The 20,541-nt window shown below is 42.0% G+C and overlaps 1 protein-coding gene across 2 annotated transcripts in view; it reads left to right on the top strand.

The window, feature by feature from the left end:
- LOC308082872 (fibulin-2-like) overlaps positions 1 to 19,528 on the top strand; it is a 110,600-nt gene extending 91,072 nt beyond the window's left edge. For both annotated transcript variants that reach the window (XM_080424937.1, XM_080424936.1), the window contains exons 14-21: positions 4,459 to 4,596; positions 5,277 to 5,420; positions 6,493 to 6,621; positions 14,289 to 14,414; positions 15,680 to 15,796; positions 16,842 to 16,970; positions 18,614 to 18,737; positions 18,884 to 19,528. In XM_080424937.1, coding sequence (XP_080281063.1) covers positions 4,459 to 4,596; positions 5,277 to 5,420; positions 6,493 to 6,621; positions 14,289 to 14,414; positions 15,680 to 15,796; positions 16,842 to 16,970; positions 18,614 to 18,737; positions 18,884 to 19,244 — 1,268 coding nt within the window. In that variant the 3' untranslated portion in view covers positions 19,245 to 19,528. The remainder of the gene's footprint in view (positions 1 to 4,458; positions 4,597 to 5,276; positions 5,421 to 6,492; positions 6,622 to 14,288; positions 14,415 to 15,679; positions 15,797 to 16,841; positions 16,971 to 18,613; positions 18,738 to 18,883) is intronic.
- The last annotated feature ends 1,013 nt before the right edge of the window (positions 19,529 to 20,541 follow it).

A 20,541-nucleotide genomic window follows, 5' to 3' on the forward strand; every position in this document is an offset into this window, starting at 1 on the left:
CACACACACACACACACACACACACACACACACACACACACACAGTGGTGTAAAGTAGCTAAGTACATTTACTCAAGTACTGTCCTTAAGTAATGTGGAGTTACTTTTACTTACTGGAGTATTTTCAATTTTCAGTACTTTTACTTCTACTCCATTACATCTCAGAGGCAAATATTGTACTTTTACTCCACTACAATTATTTGAAAACTTCAGTCACTATAGTTTCTTTGTAGATTTTGATTATTATTAGGCTACAAAACATACATTAACCATTTTACATTAACCACATACATTAACCACCTATATACATTTCGGCCATTTGAAAATAGCCGTTCCACTGTTTCCAAAATATTTTTCATACATTTGAAAACTTGTGAAATGGGACATTCTGCATAATGAGTACTTTTACTTTTGTACTTTAAGTATATTTTGATACCAATTCTTGTTGTACTTTTACTTAAGTATGTTTTGAATTCCAGACTTTTACTTGTAACAGAGTACTTCTACATTGCAGTAGGCTATTGATACTTTTATTTAGGTAAAACATTTGAGTACTTTTTCCACCACTGCACACACACACACTGACGAGTGTCCTCTCTCTCTCTCTCTCTCTCTCTCTCTCTCTCTGCGAGGGTGAGCTCGCCGTCACCAGTTATACCACTGTTTACTACTTTTTGTTTGTCATTTTTATTTCAAAATATTTGTGGGACGTGAGATGCGAGTTGTGAGCTTATAGATCGGGGAGACATCAAATTTCTCTTTTGGGTCTCCGGAAAACAAAGTTGGGGGACTGCTGTAGACAGTATCTAAGTACATTTACTTGAGTACTAAAAGTCGGCCATCCCACCCATGACCCAGGACCCATTAAAATGGGTGACTTTCACTCAGCTAAAGCGTAGAATCAGATCTTGTGTCTAGGTGAGACGTGGGCTAAAAATTTTGTTTTTTGGGCGGATTTCTTTTCGTTTTTTGGTTACTTTATTTCGGGGTTAGGGTTAGGTTAGGCTTATGTTATTTAATTCTTATTTTTGCCTGATTTTACTGATTTATTACCAAAAAAATTACTAAATAATGCTGCGCACATATATTTTATATAATTTGCACAATTTCCAGAATTTCCCAGCATAACATTTGGGAAGGCTCAGCCTACCCTAGCCTTCATTACCCGCCGCCTATGGTTACATGGTGCCACTTTAAAGCATTGCACTCTTACAATCTGCACCAGGAACTAAGGATATATAAATTAGCCGTGTAACTACGCTCCACTGCTGCATTATACAGCCATTGGACTGTTGCTGCGCACCCACCCGGGTCATTTTAATTTGCACTGGGGAAGTTTTATGGAAGTTTGGGGACGGAGGGGTTCTGTTAAATGAAAGTCAAATTGAAGTTGGCACTAATGGAAGGCAGCGCTTAGGAGAGGCGGAGGCCTGTGCCAGAGGAGGCTAACCAAACGCAGCCTCTGCCATCCGTTATGACGCCAACACACCAACAACTAGCTTACTGATTGATGATGGAGCTCACTGCAGCGCTCTGTGCTGGGAACTGAAGTACCTAGAAGTACATTCACTCAATGGCTGGACTTACTTTTTCTTTTCTTCCCCAATTTAGTCGTTATGCCAATTGATTCCTCCCCACACACATTTGTGTGTTGTAACTGCTGTCGTATCCTGCTGACTCACCTGCCAGTAAGGAGCCCCCACCGGGAGGACGTGGAGCCTTCGTCCTACTCCTCCCGCCCAACACTCCCTGCTGACAGGCTCCGTCCCCAGCATGTAGGAATACATGCAGTGACAAATATTACCCTTCCTGCCCGGCTTCCCTCCCCCAAACACGGGCCAACTGTGTTCGTATAGGGACACTCAACAAAGCCGGATGCACCGTGGTGGATTCAAACCCACAACCGCCAAGGTGTTGGGCAGGCATTTTACCACTGTGCCACCCGAGTGCCTTCGAGAATTTCTTTTTTTTAAATATAGCCTACCTTATACAATACTTCTAATGCAAATATTGTAGATGTCTGACCAAGGTCTGACCAATCACAGTAGCCAAACTGGTATGGCTAGTCAAAACATCTGGGAAGCGCAGAACAACTGAAAAAAATACGTTCTGATCCCGCCCACCTGAACCTCTGAATTACATCATATTGTAGTCTGTAGCTGAACCTCTGAATGACATCATATTGTAGTCTGTAGCTGAACCTCTGAATTACATCATATTGTAGTCTGTAGCTGAACCTCTGAATTACATCATATTGTAGTCTGTAGCTGAACCTCTGAATGACGTCATATTGTAGTCTGTAGCTGAACCTCTAATGGCTTAAAGGTGAACTTCAGGTGTACTTCTGTAGGTCTCGTATTTCAACGTGGCTGTCATCCATCCTGATGTGAGCACATGGTGTCCCAAAAAAAGTCACTCTCCCCTTTCGTGTGCTTTCCAGCTCTTAGAGGCAACAACAACAGAGAGCGTTTGTGTCACATCTGTCATGATGCGCTGCATGCGGCACGCTGTGACAGAAAGCTCACAAACCAAACGGCTCTGCTGGCCTTTCAAACTACATTTGTCATCAAGTCTGGTGCTGCTTGTCCATGCACCGCAGCCTCTACCCGAAATAAATGATTTGTCCTTAAATGGACTCACTAGAAGCCTTGGACGTAAACACTTAAAGGAGTAGTTCACCCCAAAAAAATTACTTATTTTCTATTAATTACACACCCCATGAAGCCGTGAATTAATGGAGATTTTTGAGTTTTGAACCAATAATTTGATACCCGGGTGTCTGCTCAGTAGACTCTTTGAGTCTCCTAACGGACATCAAATTATTGGCTTAGGAATGCGACAAAAACTAAAAATCTCCATGAATTAACACATTGAATGCCAAAAACGGTCCGGACCGTTTTTGAGGGTCCAAACGAGAAGTGCCGAAAACGGTCCGGACCGTTTTTGACCCAATTCTATTTTTATACGAGTGGCCCACGTGGGGCGCTAAAACGAAACTTTGACATCACCCAAGGAGTTTCAGAGAAGAAGAGGCTGGATGAGGCTCCATGTAAAAAATCCTTCCGGTCGGCGTTTTCAATGTTATCTCCTTGACTAAAAGCTTAATATCTCCATTTCTTTTTAATGTGGTGGAAACGAGCCGTTTCCGATCGGCGATCACGCTGCAATGGAGGATCGCGTTGGAAATATTATTGTTCCAGGCGTTAGTCGGGACCCTCCGCCGTCTCGCACGCACGCTTTGTTTACATGCACTTCCGCGTCGGGGCTTCTGCAGCACGAAACGTATAACGCAAGTGGATGGAAGAAATGCAGGCACTCAACGTATAATATTTTAATAAACCTCTGGCACCCAATGTGTTAAAGGCTTCATGGGGTGTGTAATTGATAGAAAATAAGTAATTTTTTGAGTGAACTACTCATTTAAACCCTATATCGTCGCTGTCTGGCAGAAACCTTTTATCTACTTATTTCAACTGTTTTTTCTTCTGTAAAATCTGTAAATGAATGCCTTACATCATACAAGAGTGTCACGCACAACCAACCATCCCCCAGAGACCGACTCTCCTCGCTACTCCTACCCCGCCTATGAGCACTCGTCCTGGGGCATAGAAGCCACCGAAAGAAATCTGATCTACAAGCCCACCACCACGTGTGGCCTTTAACTAATGATATATTAACTTCACCACAGAAAAGGCATGCTGGTCTACTGGCAGTTGGAAAGGTTTCATAAACCTGGGTGTATAGGCACTCAATACTGAAATGTCCATCCTCGCGTCCTCCACTTGTATCATTTCCCCGCAACTTAGCCCCGCCTCCGAGCGAGGAGGAGAGGCGAGGACCGAGGAATGCCCCCCCCCCCCCCACACACACACACCCACACACACCTACCTCTTCATAGCCATCTGATCAGCCATCACCTGGGTAAAGCAGTAAAAGCAATTTCAGTTTTTGTGAGGGTTCAACAACCCACAGTCACTTGAACCACAGTGCCACCACAGTGCCACGGTTCAAATCTGAGTGGATAGAGCTGGTACACTTCGTCTTTTTATTTTTATTTTCTTATGAATACAGTGCGTACATTGAGTTATTGCTACTACTTGTATATCGTCTCTGTCGATCTCACAACTATTACTTTTCAGGATTCAAATTCATAAATAGAAAATGTAGCAGATCTACAAGCTCGAAACAGATGAGGTTTCTGCCCGACAACAATGATATGCTTGTACCTCCTCTCTCTCTCTCTCTCTCTCTCTCTCTCTCTCTCTCTCTCTCTCTCTCTCTCTCTCTCTCTCTCTCTCTCTCTCTCTGTGTCTCTGTCTCTCTCCCTGTCCCTGTCCCTGTTTCCCTCTCTCTCTCTCTCTCTCTCTCTCTCTCTCTCTCTCTCTCTCTCTCTCTCTCTCTCTCTCTCTCTCTCTGTCTCTGTCTCTGTCTCTGTCTCTGTCTCTCTGTTTCTAATAGACATTGATGAGTGTGTGTTGCGTACACACAACTGTGCGGGTGGTATGGAGTGTGTGAACACAGACGGCTCGTTCCAGTGTAAAGCTAAACAGCAGTGTCTTGCCGGATTCACCCAGGACTCCCACGGCAACTGTATCGGTAAGAGACGGACACGTGTCGCCCTCTGGTGGCCTAAAGCAGCATAACACTCACAAACAAATGATCTACTGTATATCTATTCTAATGAACAAATATCTAATTTTTCTCTACTTTCATATTGAATGAAAAATAAATGCAAAAATGTATTTTTTTTAAGGTTAGTTCTCTGTCAGATTTAGTCACATGTTGTTGCTGTCAGGTGGATTTTCTTTATACATCTTTTCTATTATTATTATTATTAAAACTATTTTTTTTAAACTAGTGAAAATAATCGATCTACAAGCTCACAACACGACATGTTGTGAGTGTGTAGATCAGCTGTTTTCACTATTTTTGTGTGACACTCTTGTATGATGAAGTAGGGCTTTCATTTACGAAAAATAAATAAATAAAACAAAAGGTTGAAGTAATGACTGTAGGAATGAACTGTTTTTAATTATTGTAAAAGAAGGACAAACCAAGGCAGTGTGGTTATTTGCTCTCATGTCAACTAGGTAATTGTTGTGTGGAGATGACAGGGGAGAATACAGTAATACAATACATGATCATTGGAGAGATTGGTCTGATTATATATTTACCTCCTCTCAAATCAATCCTTAGTTTTCTGTGTCTGACCACACCTCTCTTTCTCTCTCTCTCTCTCTCTCTCGCTCTCTCTCTCTCTCTCTCTCTCTGTACAGATATCAATGAGTGCAGCAGTATCAGTGAGCCCTGCAGTGGGGGCTTTAACTGCATCAACACGGTGGGCTCCTACACCTGTCAGAGGAAGGTGATCATGTGTAACACTGGATACCAGGCCAGTCCTGACGGAACCAAGTGTGTAGGTGAGTGCGTGTGTGAGTGCGCGTGTGCGTGTCAGATATTATTATACTTATGAGGTCAAGATGTCCCCACAAGCAGCCGCGCCTAACTGTATTTTTGAGCTTGTGTGTGTGTGTGTGTGTGGGGGGGGGGGATTTTTTGACCCTCGTCAGGACCCGGGTCAGTCGGTCACTAATCACCGCACCTCCTCACATCAAAGGCATTGCGCATTCCATTTTTTTTTTTACACATAACAAATAATACTTTATTTAAACCTTACCTATATAAAGCAAAACAAATCCTCGCACTGCGTCGCGCATTAGATGCGAGTCCAGAGGAATCAAGGAGGCTGCACAGCTTTTTTTTAGACCCCATCTCCCAGTCATGGTTTCGATCCCATTGCCCGAAGAGACGGTCCATCCAATAACAGAATAGATAAGCAGTCAACACTACGGCGGTATGTGAGTGTAGAATGAATGGAATAGAGGGGGCCCGGGGGCGGAGAGTACGTATCAGATCTACAAGCTCTTAACATGTCGCGCTGCAACTCGTTGTGGGCTTGTAGATCAGTTATTTGGAAAAACTCAAACGTCTTAATTATCTTAATTATTCCTAAAAATATATATATTTACGCAAAAAGAAGTGTGGCGGCGCATTTTATGACCCAGGTCAGTCAATGCCAACCACTTCTATATACCATCTCAGAGCTGGGCTATAGGTGCAGACTATCTGTTTTTATATTTGGTAGCCTATAGGACAACTTGGAATGCCCAAAAAGGAGGCAAAAAGGCTGGCAAAGTACTGTGCTGTCTCTGCTATAATTGTCAGCCGCCAAATATGGCAGAGACACTGTTACTTATACCCATAGAGTACTGAGTGACATTATTGTATCATGAAGACATACGTAGGCCATGATTTTGTTAATTTAACCTCAACTGTACCGTGGCATGTGTCCTTGTATGCCCTCCTTTGTGTGTGTGTGTGTGTGTGTGTGTGTGTGTGTGTGTGTGTGTGTGTGTGTGTGTGTGTGTGTGTGTGTGTGTGTGTGTGTGTGTGTGTGTGTGTGTGTGTGTGTGTGTGTGTGTGTGTGTGTAGACGTGGATGAGTGCCAGACGGGGGGTCATAGGTGTGGGGCTGGTCAGGTGTGTGTGAACCTGCCAGGCAGCTACAGGTGTGACTGTCAGACTGGGTACCAGTATGATGCAACACGACAGCTCTGCACCGGTGAGTGTGTACCACTGTTACCATGATGATGATAAACCGTTTAGATCAGTGCTTCTCAAACCTCTTCAGTTCAAGGACCTCCAGTTTACTATGCGTTAGGCCACAGACCCCCATAACTCTGAGAGCGTGCAAATGGAACCAAATGGACCCCTTAATGGACTCCCTGGAACCCTCTCAAAGACCCCTGGGGGTCCCCGGACCACACTTTGAGAACCACTGGTTTAGATCAATGGTTCTCAAACTGTGGGTCGGGACCGATTTACTTAATGTGCAAAATGATGTTCTCAAACCAACATACAGTATAAGTGTATACAAGGTATCTGCACATTTCTAAAGAGACAATTTAAGGACTTTTAAGACCTTTTTAATAAATGGAAGAAAATAAATACGTAATAATAAGACCATTGCTGCTTCAAAAGTAATCGACAAACTATACTATAAAAACTGGCCAAATTGACAAATATTATCTAAGAAAGAGGCAAAAAAGATGTAGGCTATCTGTAGAACCGAGTCAAACTAAATGCAATACCTCAACTCCTACAATTCCAAGTGCTTGTCAGGGTGGGGGGGTCCCCAGTTCTAATAGGATTACTTTGGGGGGTCGCGGCCTGAAAAGTTTTAGAACCACTGGTTTAGAGCAGTGGTGGCTCAAAATGTCATTTGGCAACTTTTTACCAAGAAATCCAGCTGCTTGTAGCAACTTCCCTTGAAGATGAGTTCAACACTGCTGAACAGACCGTGTGCTGTGTTTGTGTGAGAGATTACCTGAACCTGCCTGGACTGGGGTTGTACTATGGTGACAGGCGGCAAGCGTCTGGTTTTTAAAATGAAGCCAATAAGGAAGTGCCGAATTCCCAGCAGTTCTCATTGATAGCAGATGCTGCAGAACAAATACCACGCCATCGATCACAATGGGAATTTGACCAGACTTGATTGTAATACCTTAGTAATCATTGTCATAAATACTTTATGCTGTCAGTCGCTATTTTTTAAAGTCTTCTTTCAATTACCATGATATGCGTTTTTGGTAAATGATGGTCCCATTCATTTTTAAATTGATGATAAAGTAGGGTAATGCTTCTAGGGCTCCTACTGAGTGAAGACCCGCCCTCACTGCCCTTCCAGCCAATAGCATTTGTTTCCGGTTGCTCTTTGGGACCGAAAGTTCCAAGATGGTGGATTTGAATTAGCTGGAAATAGTGGCTTCAAAACTGGTCTATTGAAACCGATGGGTGACGTCACTGCTCCCTTTGTCCATATTTTTTACAGTCTAAGGCTGGTGATCAATTTACCATATTAGGGAGATCAACAGTCATCGGCTTCCTTGATTGGCCAACCCAACCCATCTGCTTTTTGGATTGGCCAAACGTTGCGTGATGTTTGTGCCACTGAACCAATAAGTGATAGCGTCTGCACACATTAGGATAATTTTACAGAGCGAGAGGTGGTAAACCCAACTTGATCTGCTCTCAACTTGATCACGGGAAATGTTTCGCTGGACGGTGCATCTGAAGGGAGGAGCAAAACGACAGTCGTTTGGCTGCAGTCGTGTGGCTGTTGCGGTTGGACACAAGGTGTATGCTTTTGGAGGTGACGACGGCATGGCTCAGATTGATGTGCACATCTTCAACACAGTATCTTTATGCTGGATGAGGTTGCCCCCAATGGCAACTGGAGGACATCCCGTTCGGGAGATGCCCGTAGAGGGCTACACAGCTGTACTGATAGAAGACATCATCTACATCTGGGGAGGCTCTCCATACTGCGATGTCCTTTATGCCTTTGCTGTCGACACGCACAGATGGTTCAAACCCAGGGTTTCTGGGACTCTTCCAGGGGCGAGGTTCTACCATTCAGCCTGTGTCTTGGGGAAGGTCATGTATATCTACGGAGGTTTCACCCAGCTGTCTGGACGCACTAATGACGTCTACAAGCTGGACACCACCACGATGGCCTGGGCTTTAATCAACACCAGAGGCACTCCACCATCCGCTTCAATAGGTCACTCTGCCACCATCATCGGGACAAAGATGTTTTGTATTTATAGAAATATGTTCAAAACAAACATCAGAGTGTTTGACACAGAGACTAACTTCTGGCTGGACACACCTTTTGCACAGCTTCTACCAGAAGAACGCTGGGCTCATGCAGCTTTTGCCTACAGTGGAGAGGTGTACATATTTGGTGGCAATCATCTGACTTACAGTGATCTGTGGAAATTAAATCCAGAGGAATTCTCCTGGAAGAAGGTTGAGCGGAAAGACACGCCTCAGATATATGATGATGATATGTGCTGTTGCATGGTGGGAGATCGTATTATCATCTTTGATCGAGACGCACCTGATGACCTGTACATCTTAGACTTAAGTCCTAGTCTGAAGTCGTTATGCAAGCTAGCAGTTATGCAGTACGATCTGGAGCAGTCAGAACTCCCACACAACATCAGGTGGGAACTGGCAGCCATGACTACCAACAGCAACAGAAAGATCACACCCAGTGTGAAGTCAGCGGTGCCTTTGATGAGTTCATTTCATTAAGCTAATTATATATGAACTAGAGGAACAATGTTACATTCATATCAAGGCTGCTCAACAACGTCACTTAATAACACAAGTTATGGTCATTTTAAATGTTGACCATAACAGCAGTGTTAGAAACTGCTGTAACACTTAGTGCAGGGTTCCCCAATAAAAAATAGGCGGCCCGCGGGTAATTTTCGGCCCGGGAGAGGCAACTGTCCGGCCCGCGACGACTCCTGTCATAATTTTTTTTTATTTTTTTTTAAAGAGGTGGTGCCATGGTTTTGCACTTTTTCTGTTTTTCATGTGTCTATGAGGTTGATAGAACTTCATTAAGCCTGGTGGTGTTTTTATGGTGTTTTATGTCTTCTCTGACTATTTTGAGTTTCTACCTGGAGGCTGAAACCTTGAGGGTCAAACGTGCCAATAGAAAAAAAGAGCTTTAGTGACATAGTAAAAACATACCTCCCCCTCATCTTATCTTACTATCTTACAATCTTATCTTACTACTATATAATTGACAAAAGCTCCGAAGGTTCGTGCGGGATTCGCAAGCACAGGATCACTCCACATGCCTCCAAGACCCGCCACAGACTGTTGATCAGAGCTATGGCTATGTTTTAGGCATCTTACCTCACCTCGATCAGTGATCGGACCCTCGGTTTGATCGATTCTCTGATTTTCCTATCAGACCCTCAGCCTGATCTGGCAGGTTGCCATAGCAACCAGATACAGGAAGTCTGACCTCTTTATCACATGACTGAGGTTGGGAGGTTGGGACTGGAGGTTAGGGCTGCAAAGCAAAGCGGGGAGGGAGGAGAGGAGAGGAGTGGAGCCGAGAGGAGAGGAGAGGCCAGAGGGGCCGGACCTCGCATGACGTGTGTGCAGAGTGATTAGGCCAGTGCTGTCTGGACGGATCGGGCCTAGATGTGAGGGCCGCGAAGCTGACATCTAGTTATCATAACACAACAGGTGTGGGCATGAGGAGGAGGAGGAGGGACTAGGACAGGTGGATGGTGCTACGGTGGTGGAGGAGGTGCTAAGGTGAGAACCAGGTATACTTAATGAACTGGAGGCGTGTCCACATAAAAACATAATTTTCTCCTAGTATAACCATAATACCTGATGATTATGTTTTAGGGGGGGGGGGGGAAATAACTGAAAATCACGGCACCCCGTCTTTAAATAATATCTGTATTACTGTTCAAGCAGACTAACAAACACATCTGTAAGTAAATTGTTGATTCTGGACTTATTTAGATTTTCAGTATGTACAACTGGCTGCTGTTAATCTGTATTACTTTTCAAGCAGACTTATTTTGTTTCCAGAGTGCATTTTTTCCTTGTGTGACCCTCAACACAGGATTTAAGAATCCCAGGCCTAAAATAACACAGTGTCAAATTAGCTCGATTAGAGAAAAAAAACGAATAAAAAAGCACGCGCGCTTGGTACCCGAGACATAATTTGGCCCTTGGGGAAAAGTAAATGGGGAACCCTGCTTAGTGTCTCATACAGTACAGTATGTGTGCAATTTAGGTTTATTTAGGGACCAGTCGAAATTTACATAAGGGGGGGCATGGAGGAAAATAGGGGAGGGTCATGCCTTTCTAATTTTGGTCCAAGGGAGGGTCAGCTAATTTTACTTTGAATCCAAGGGAGGGTCATGCAATTTTGAATTGATAAAATAGTCCGTTTTTTATATACCTTTTTAGTACAGCAGAACAGTGGTCAATGACCCCTCTCCATTTCAAAGGATACAAATAATTCAAATCAAGTAACACCTTGTCTATTTAGAATCAATGGCGGTCGTTAACAAGCCATCAACGCACAGCGAGTGTGAACGACCCAGTCAAATCTATACAGCGTCTTAACAATGGTGGTTGAACAATTAAGCAAAACTTCAACAGGCGTTATTGGAGAGATGCATTATAAATAGGCCTACTATAACTGGATATTCATAATCATTTGAAGTAATTCTGTGCATGTGATTAATGTGGATCTATATGGACAGTTGTGTATAGATGCCTATAGCTCCACAAGTAAAACCAGAAGCATCAGGCCATAATTGATAGCCTAATTTGTTTTATGTAGGCAACAGTGTAGTTGTAGTCACTGTAGTTGATAATTAAAAGGGCAGAGTGACAAAAGTTTTAAACTACTGGTTACCAAATATTCAACTTTCTTCAATCTGACCAGGATTCAATGGGTTTCCCACATGTAAGATGAGAACACTATCCATTCTGCTACCACTACTACAGATACACTGTGCATTTAGCAAGACTGACTACACTACAGCAATGTTCTAATCAATGTGGAAAGCAAAACATTGGACATATCAGTTTTAAATGTCATGTTGTATTTGATGGGGAGGGTTAGGGGTGTCAAGAATTTCACAATACGATACATGATGTTGGGCATGATATCGATATGATATATTATTAATGTTCTTTTCTCATGTATCATCAACATTGGCCATCATCTTATAAATAACGTTATAAAGCAAGTTAGAAACAATTACAAAGTGCTTTGTACACAAATAAATACATTTGTGCAAGCTTAATGGAGAAGTGAAGTTCTCACTAACTATAAACCCATTGTTTCAGAGGACAGATAGACACTAATATTATATAACAAATATAATATAATATAAGACTGCATAACTATAAATTCCACAAACCTCATATTTTTGTCATCTGGACTTTACCAACCAAGTGCAGCCTAGTTATTTCCAACAGCTAAAACACATCTATAATACCAGATACAGTATAATACAATCTTAGATTAGATGTAGGCCTATTTGAGAGTGCAGATGCATGTCACATTAACGAGCGTCAACGAGCATCAGCTGACACACAACACCTCCCCTCTGCAGTGCTTTAAACTGAAAGTGACTGACTGGAGTCTGTTTCATTTCTCTCCAAAATACCTTGAATATGATGGAGGACATGATTAATAATTACTATGATTATGATAAGCTTTACATTTCATATCATACAGTAAAAACTCCTAACTTTCACCGGCAAAAAAAAAGAAAGTGTTTTTTTTGTATTAAAAAAACAATTAAAAAAATATTACGATACAGTATGACATCATGACAATACCTATCATCATATTTTAATACCACGATAGGCTATATCGTGACACAATATATCGTGACACTTCTAGGCGGGGAGGGTTACTCTTTTTTTTGTAATCACTTGGGGAGGGTCATTGATTTTTTTTTTTTGTCAAAGGGAGGGTCATGGCATTTTAGATCAGGGCACATACATTTCCTCCATGCCACCCCTTATGTAAATTTCGACTGGTCCCTTAGTTACCTTGAAGTATTTGTTATGATTTCATGAACTTTAAAGTAGTTATATGTACTTCTGTATATGTACTTATTTCGGTCTAGCCTTTTTCTTACCTTTATATGATGTTATATCCTAGGACGAGTGGTACAGTAGAACATTTTCATAACTCCCTACCGAATCCACCGCAGCTAAAAATCCGAGCGAACGGTCCATGCTCTAGATTGCGTATTTTAATACCTTTTTTTATTTTATTTGTTTTATTTTATTTGTTGTGAGATCTGACGTTCGTAATGACAGAACACTCTCCGCTCTGTTTCTCTTGAATGCGCCCCACCGGAAGTCTCGCTAGACGAGATTTCACCGTCACGGGTCCTGTTTGTGTTTAATTAGTGTAACTGGTTGCATCTTTGTGTTGCAATCAGCTGCAGCTGTTGATGCCATGCTCATACAGACATACATATAGAAAAACGCACTCGGTCACTTGTTGGAGCAGCTGGCACCGTTCAAAAATATGGTCCACATTAAAAAATAAATAAAAAATAAATAAGGACATATCACACAAATGTTTGGTGGCAACGCATCGCTTCGTCCCACGTAGCGAGCTTGTGGATCTGCTATTTTCTTTTTAATTTATTAATGGAAATGATTAGATTTTTTGAGCGGTGCCAGCCGCTCCAACAAGTGACAGAGTGTGTTTGTATGTCCGTGTGTATGTATGTATAAGCATGGCAACAACAGTTGCAGCTTATTGCAACACAGATGCACAGTGACACTAATTAAACACAAACAGGACACAGTGCAACACATGTGCCACTTAAAGACACGCACACGCATACACGCACACGCGCACACACACACACACACACACACACACAAAAAAAGTTATCAAAGTGAGTAAAAATATTTAAAAGTAAATAAATTGAGTAAAAATACTTAAGAGTACTTAAATGTAAGAAAAAATAACTACTTTAAGTAATAGTACTTAAAACTGAGTAACCAATGCTCTATTCAGCGCAAATAGAGTAGTACTGCCTGAATACCAGCACCCGCACATCAAATATAGTAGTACCGTCTGAATACCAGCGGCCACACATCAAATAGAGTAGTACCGCCCGAATACCAGTGCCCACACATCAAACAGAGTAGTATACTGCCTGAATACCAGCGCCCACACATTAAATAGAGTAGAATCACCTGAATACCGCTGGGTGAACTACCTTCAAGTGGCGCTGTTGAGCAGCAGGGATTTAACATTGTTCCACTAGTTCATATATAGCTTAATGAAATTAACTCATCAAAGGCACCGCTTACTTCACACTGGGTGTGATTCCTTTATTTTATACTTTTGAAAAATGTTGGAATTGTTTGAATAATAAATACTAGACCATACCCGTGGGGGGATATGCGCACATGATTTGGCAACCCGGGAGCCAGCGAACACAAAAGCGCTAATAAACAGCTGACATTTGGGAAAAGCGACGGGCTTCGCTGTTCTGTGCACATGGTAATGGTGAATGGCTGTGTGCAAATTCAGATCAATTGCTCCAGCCACTGAGGAGAACCGGGCAGAAGAGATTTTGGCCTCACCACGATTTTGGCCTCACCACCCTCACAGAGCTTTGTCGAATTATAGGAGGATAATAGGCCTATATATATATATATACATATATATACATATATATATATATATATATACATATATATACATATATATATATATATATATATATATATATATATATATATATATATATATATATATATATATATATATATATATATATTTACTCTAGTCTACCGTATGTGTGTTTTGTACTGATATGTGCTGCTTGTCCATCATCATCATCATCATAGATATCAATGAGTGCTGGCGCTACCCGGGCCGCCTGTGTGCCCAGACCTGTGAGAACACCCCGGGCTCTTACCACTGCTCCTGCACCGCCGGATTCTCCCTGGCCTTCGATGGAAAGAACTGTGAAGGTAATAGCAGTCTTTATTACACAGCTTGGTTGAATGCTTGATTCTGATTGGTCAATCGCTGAATTCAGCGGTGTGTTATTTCTGGATAATGGCCGATGAGCTCAATAACAGACCGCTGTCTAATCAAAGGCTCAGAGCACCTGCTGCACTGCTTGATTTTGCGCTATATCCAACACGGCAGCCATGTAAGCAAACACACAATGTCATTTACAGCTAAACATTGCTCTCAAGAATGTTTTTGAAAACATGTTGCTGTATATCGTTGCTGTCGGGCAGAAACTTTTCTTTCTCGTAAATAAATGCCCTACTTGATCATACTACAGCATCGCACAAAAGTATCAAAAGTAGCAGATCTACAAGCTCGAAACGCGGCGCGAAGACCGCGTTTTATAATTATTATGGCTTTAAGTGAAAGTGGTCAAGTGTGTCAGTGGGCTTTATAAATATCAAACCAATGAAAAGTATTAACAAGAGCTTGAGACTAATAACTACATTGGATCCATTGGATCACATGATTGTTTTCCTGAAAAGTAACAGTTTTGGGACCACCAGAACCAGGGACGTGTATTATCGATGAGTCTTAAAATGGAGTTTGAAGTTACAAAGGGTTTCTATAGGAAGGGGCGTGTCTGATAGAATTAATATCAAATATATAAATATCGAATCAAACAACTTAAAACAAAAACTTGTCTGAGGGTGCACGCAAAAAGCCATACGTTAGCCTATGTTAAAATGACCCAGAAGAGTTTTAAAGAAATATACCCGTTTAAAGGTAGGGTAAGTGATGTTTTTTATTTAAAACATAAAGTTTTTGTTAAGAGGTTAAAGCACTATTTTCTGATAGTAATTATTGCTATATAGTGTTTGTTCAGTAACAGGGGTCTCTGCGTCTCTCCAGCTCTTTAATGAACAGAAAATACATTTTCAGGTGGGTTGAAAGCTTTCAGCCAATCAGGAAAGAGTACCAATTATCAGCTTAAATATTATAGTTTTCCAGTTCCAATTTTGTCTGCTGCATTTATTTGTGTCACCACTTCCAACTTCACTTGTTTAATCTGTATCCTGTGTGAGTTCTCTCTCCTGACCTGAAAATGCATTTTCTGTTTCCTAAAACACTGGAGGGACATGGAGACTCCTGTATTTGAACACTCTATAGCAATTAGTAGTATCAGAATATAGCTATTCAACACTTATTTTAACAAAAGAAAACTTGCCCTACCTTTAAGTACAATAGTGAAGTAAAATGTATGAACTTTGTTCCTCAGATGAGAATGAGTGTGAGAAGAAACCGTGCGGTCAGGAGTGTGCCAACATCTACGGGTCGTACCAGTGTTACTGCCGTCAAGGCTTCTACCTTAAAGAGGACGGACACGCCTGTGAAGGTAGGGCTGTGAGCTTGTTGATCTGCTATTTTCAAAAGATTTTTTATACATTGTATACATTTGAAAACTTGTGAAATGGGACATACTGAGTACTTTCTACTTTTGGTACTTTAAGTACATTTACTCAAGTCAATTTTGAATTCTGGACTTTTACTTGTAATAGAGTATTTCTACATTGCAGTATTGATACTTTTACTTAACTCTCTCAGTGCCAAGCCACGAGATATCCCGAGTTTTTTCTGAATGCCCTCAGTGCCAGAACGAGAAATCCCGAGTTTTTACTTAATGTTGTTTTATAGACGGTCACGGTCTGATCTTGAATCCGAAGGGAGCAGTAAAACTGTAGCACAAACGGATACGGAAATAATGGATATAACGTCTTTCCGTTCCCGTCGACTCCATGTTTGTAGTTTTTTTTCTTTTCCCTATAACTCCGCTGTTGTTTTTGTTTTTTTCGTTCCGCCGAAACACGTGTTTCCAACGGCCTGTAGCGAAGGGGACACAAGCTCTGTCTGGAATGTTTTTCAACAAAGCAACAGTCAAGAGACGATCTCTGGCTGTACACACAGTGAATCGATCGATCAATATGGATCTAAACTTTTTATGACCACTTGAAAACCACTATAAACACGAAAATCGCTTGGCACTGGGTGAATACATTATGAAAATAATCTGCCAGTCAAAGAGTTAAGTAAAACATTTGAGTACTTTACACCAGTGTTGTGTGTGACACTGTAGTATGATTTAACCCATTAAGACCTGTAACGCATCTGTGTCACTTTAGATTTCTTTGGCTATTCAAAAATAGCAGATATACAAGCTCATAGCGCGGCACCGAGTGCCGCGCTATGAGCTTGTAGATCTGCTATTTTTGAAAAATCGTGAAAATGATTTTTTTATATTTTTTTCCGAAATTGTTTTAGGATTTTGAAAATGTTTAGAAGCGTCCTCAGGTCTTAATGGGTTAAAAAAAAGAATATGGAGATAAAAGGTTTCTACCCGACAACAGCGACATGCATGTGTAACCTCTGTGTGTCTCTTGCAGACATTGACGAGTGCAGTCAGAGTGTGGGCAACCTGTGTGCCTTCCAGTGTGTCAACGTGGCGGGAAGCTACCAGTGTGCCTGTCCGCCCCACGGGTACCAAATGTCTGCCAACGGACGCACCTGCAAAGGTCAGCAAGCACCCTCACCCTAAACCCTGCCATTCACTGCTTTTTACACAGTCTCATGGTGACAGACTGTCTGTTGACTCCCCCCCGACTGACCAAAGGTCAGAAGGGGGATTGCGACTGTCAATCTTTTTCTTATAGCGCGTGGGTCTTAAACAGGAGGTCTGGGACCCCAAGGGGGTCCTCAGAGTTACAACAGAGGGATGGGGGGCACCAAATGTTTGTGTGATAGGAACTTTTTTATACTGTACATATTTTCTTTTTACATTAATCACTTGAACTCTAGCATCCCTATTCTTGGGGGAACATTCGCAGAACGGCTATATAAAGTGAGGTAGAGTGACAAAAGGGTAGTGCAAATAGCAGATCTTTTTTTATTAGTGCTTTTTTCCCTTTTATCTCTGCATACATGGAGAAATGGTAATAATAAGAAATGTGATTAATAATAAAAAAAAAGAAAAGAACAAAGTAACGACAGCAGACTGAGCGACAATAGCAAAGTGATTAGCGGTATCGGTGTGTGTCATTCTCTGGGTGTATTAGACGTTACAGTTATTACATGGTATGAGGATTTAAACTTATAATGTTAGTAAAACTATTGAAGCACAGTAAAACAGAGCAAAATGGGTAAGGATAACAATAGAAAAAAAGGGGAAAAAAGAGAAAATAAAAGGAAATAAATAATGGAAAGAAGAGAGAAAATTATAATAAAGAAGAAAAGGTATGGGGGGAGGGGGGATGACGGGGAAGAGGAGGGGGCGGGGATTCAGTCAGGAGGTAAAGTTTGTAAGGAACTGAAATAGTTAATAAAAGGGTTCTTCTTAGGGAGATTTTGCGGGGGTAACCTTAACAGAAAAACAAATCTTTTCCAGCTTGAGAAAAGACATGACGTCCATTAGCCACATAGAGCTGGGTGGGGCCTTTGAAGATTTACAAAGCAGTAAAATACGGCGTCTTGAAGGAGAGTTGTAAGGCTATTATGTCTAATTGTTGTGCAAATAGCAGATCTAAAGTTTTGGCATTGTTTTTTGAAAAAATGCTTATAATGACATCATAGGGAGGCCATGTTGAAAGTGGTTAAGTTTGTCTGTGCGTTTTATAAATATTGGGCCAATAAAAAATAATAAACAAGAGCTTGTGACTAAATAATAACTACGCGATCCATTGGAACACAGGTTTTTTTTTTCTCCTTAAAAGTAACGCTTTTGAACTTACATCCACTTCCACCTGTAAACCTGTGATGTGACAATAACGTTGATTGGGATTCTGACGAGGTTTCCACCCGACAGCTACTACAGACATGTTTTTAGCTGTGCTAGAAAAATAAGTTGGGACTCGGCAATGGGATTTCTCAGTGGAATGCTAAACCCCAAAAAATAGTATAAATATTATCAAAAACAGCAATCAAAATCCCCAAAAGGTAGCACATCCCATAATGATTTCATGTCAATGGAGGACAAAGTGCTCACATTTCCACATTATATATATTTTTGGCACATTTTTGCCCAAGAGCCTTCAAAAGAGCACTAGATTCAACTCAATTCATACACAAGGTCAGAGTCAACGTTGACTGTTTTGTTTTTCAGCTGCAAGTGACGGAGGCAGCCTGGTATTAAAACGATGTTTGATCCATTGTTTTTTTTTAGATATTGACGAGTGCACGACTGGAAGCCACAACTGTTCGTATGGGCAGACGTGCTACAACATCCAGGGAGGCTTCAGGTGCCTGTCCTTTGACTGTCCTCCCAACTACAAGAAGGTGTCTGACACGTGAGTCCTGGTTCACTGCTATAAACAGCTGCCTTCTGGATCACTGGATGCTTTGCTACGGTTCCCAACTGTTTGCCTATTTTGACTGAATGCTTGCTTCTCTCTCTCTCTCTCTCTCTCTCTCTCTCTCTCTCTCTCCCCCCCAGGCGGTGCGAAAGGTCCAGCTGTCCCGCCAACTCCCCGGACTGCCAGAGCTCTCCGCTGAGGATCACCTACTACCAGTTGAGCTTCCAGACGCACATCGTGGTCCCCGCGCAGATCTTCCGCATCGGGCCCTCCCCCGCCTACGCGGGCGACCAGATCTCTGTCGCCGTGGTGCGCGGCAACGAGGAGGACTTCTTCAGCGCGCGCCGGCTCAACGGCCACGCGGGGGCGGTGTACCTGCAGCGGCAGGTGCGGCGGCCCCGGGACTTCCTCATCGACGTGGAGATGAAGCTGCTGAGGCAGGGCACGCTCACGTCCTTCCTGGCAAGGATCTACGTCTTCATCACCGCCAGCTCTGTCTGAAAAGATAAAATACAAATCTGAGGACAAAATAGATCTGACCATGCGTCACCCGTGATGGGAATAGGGCTCTATGCACAGCAGCCATAGTGGAAAGGAAATTGGGGCCTCTTCCTCACTGCCTTCACTGGTGTTACCAATTATACTAATTAAGGTTCTTTTCCATTTAGTGTAGCACAGTGGTTCTCAAACGTTTAAATTTCAAGGATCCCCATAACTTTGAGATTGTAAAAAAATTACCCAAACGGGTCCATTTGGTTCCATTTGTACACTCTCAGAGTTACACACCTGTAAGGGGCCATTTGGAACCCCCTCAAAGAACCATGAGGGTCCCTGGACCACATTTTGAGACCCACTGGTGTAGCAGAGTGTTTCCAGTGAGCCAACATGCACAATACCAGCACCCTGACTCTGTTTGACGGACTTGAGCGAATGTTTGCCAGTGAAACGGGTGCCGCATGGTCAAATCCTGTCTGCAACTCGTCACCCGTGTTACGCAAGCGCGGTGAGAAGGCGTATATTTTTTCATATTGGTGCTAAACCTCTCCACTTCTGCTACTATGTGCAAAACGTCTCACTGTATGCCTGTAAGGCATTACAACTCCTTGATCCTTTTCATCTCTAATGCGGATGTTTATTTAATTTTGTGCAGACTCAATCTCTTCGCAAGAAACTTTGTTTGCCAAAGTATTTCATTCTGCTTCAATGTAGATTATGTTTTTTATTGTGTTTTTTTTATATTTTTGCCTTTTATGTACTGACGTCTGTAACCATGTGAACGCTAGTGTCCCTATTCTGGGGGCGAACATCTCACAACGTGTCGCAATGTGACACATTGTGAGCTTGTAGTCAACTAAGTGTATAGGGTTTTAAGCAAGCCCTACACTACTAAGTTGTATGACGAATGGCTAAAATAGTCGATCAACAAGCTCACAATGTAAGCTTGTAGAGCTGGTATTTTTGCTTTTTTATTTCGTTTTAAAAATCTTCAAAAAACAATTAAAAGCCTAAATTGTGTGGCTGCTCGGCACCGCCAAACGCTTTGACTGGAAAAGAAGATATTGCATCAGACATCAAATAGGATATCTCCTACATCTCTTACTGCATTTGGTTGTATATTATTATTATTATTATTATTTTAATATTTGTCAAAGGTTTGATTGGATGAAGTGTGGGTGATGAAATCCAGTGCAAATCATACCGGAGCACATGTGGAGAGTCCTGCAAGGGACATGCGCTCAATTCTAGCACTGAGAATATTTGTGTTTTTGTTGCTGTTGTTGATTAAATGTTGTATGTA

Source organism: Gymnoscopelus braueri (genome assembly GCF_963280865.1).
Source record: "Gymnoscopelus braueri genome assembly, chromosome: 3".
Lineage (NCBI taxonomy): Eukaryota > Metazoa > Chordata > Actinopteri > Myctophiformes > Myctophidae > Gymnoscopelus > Gymnoscopelus braueri.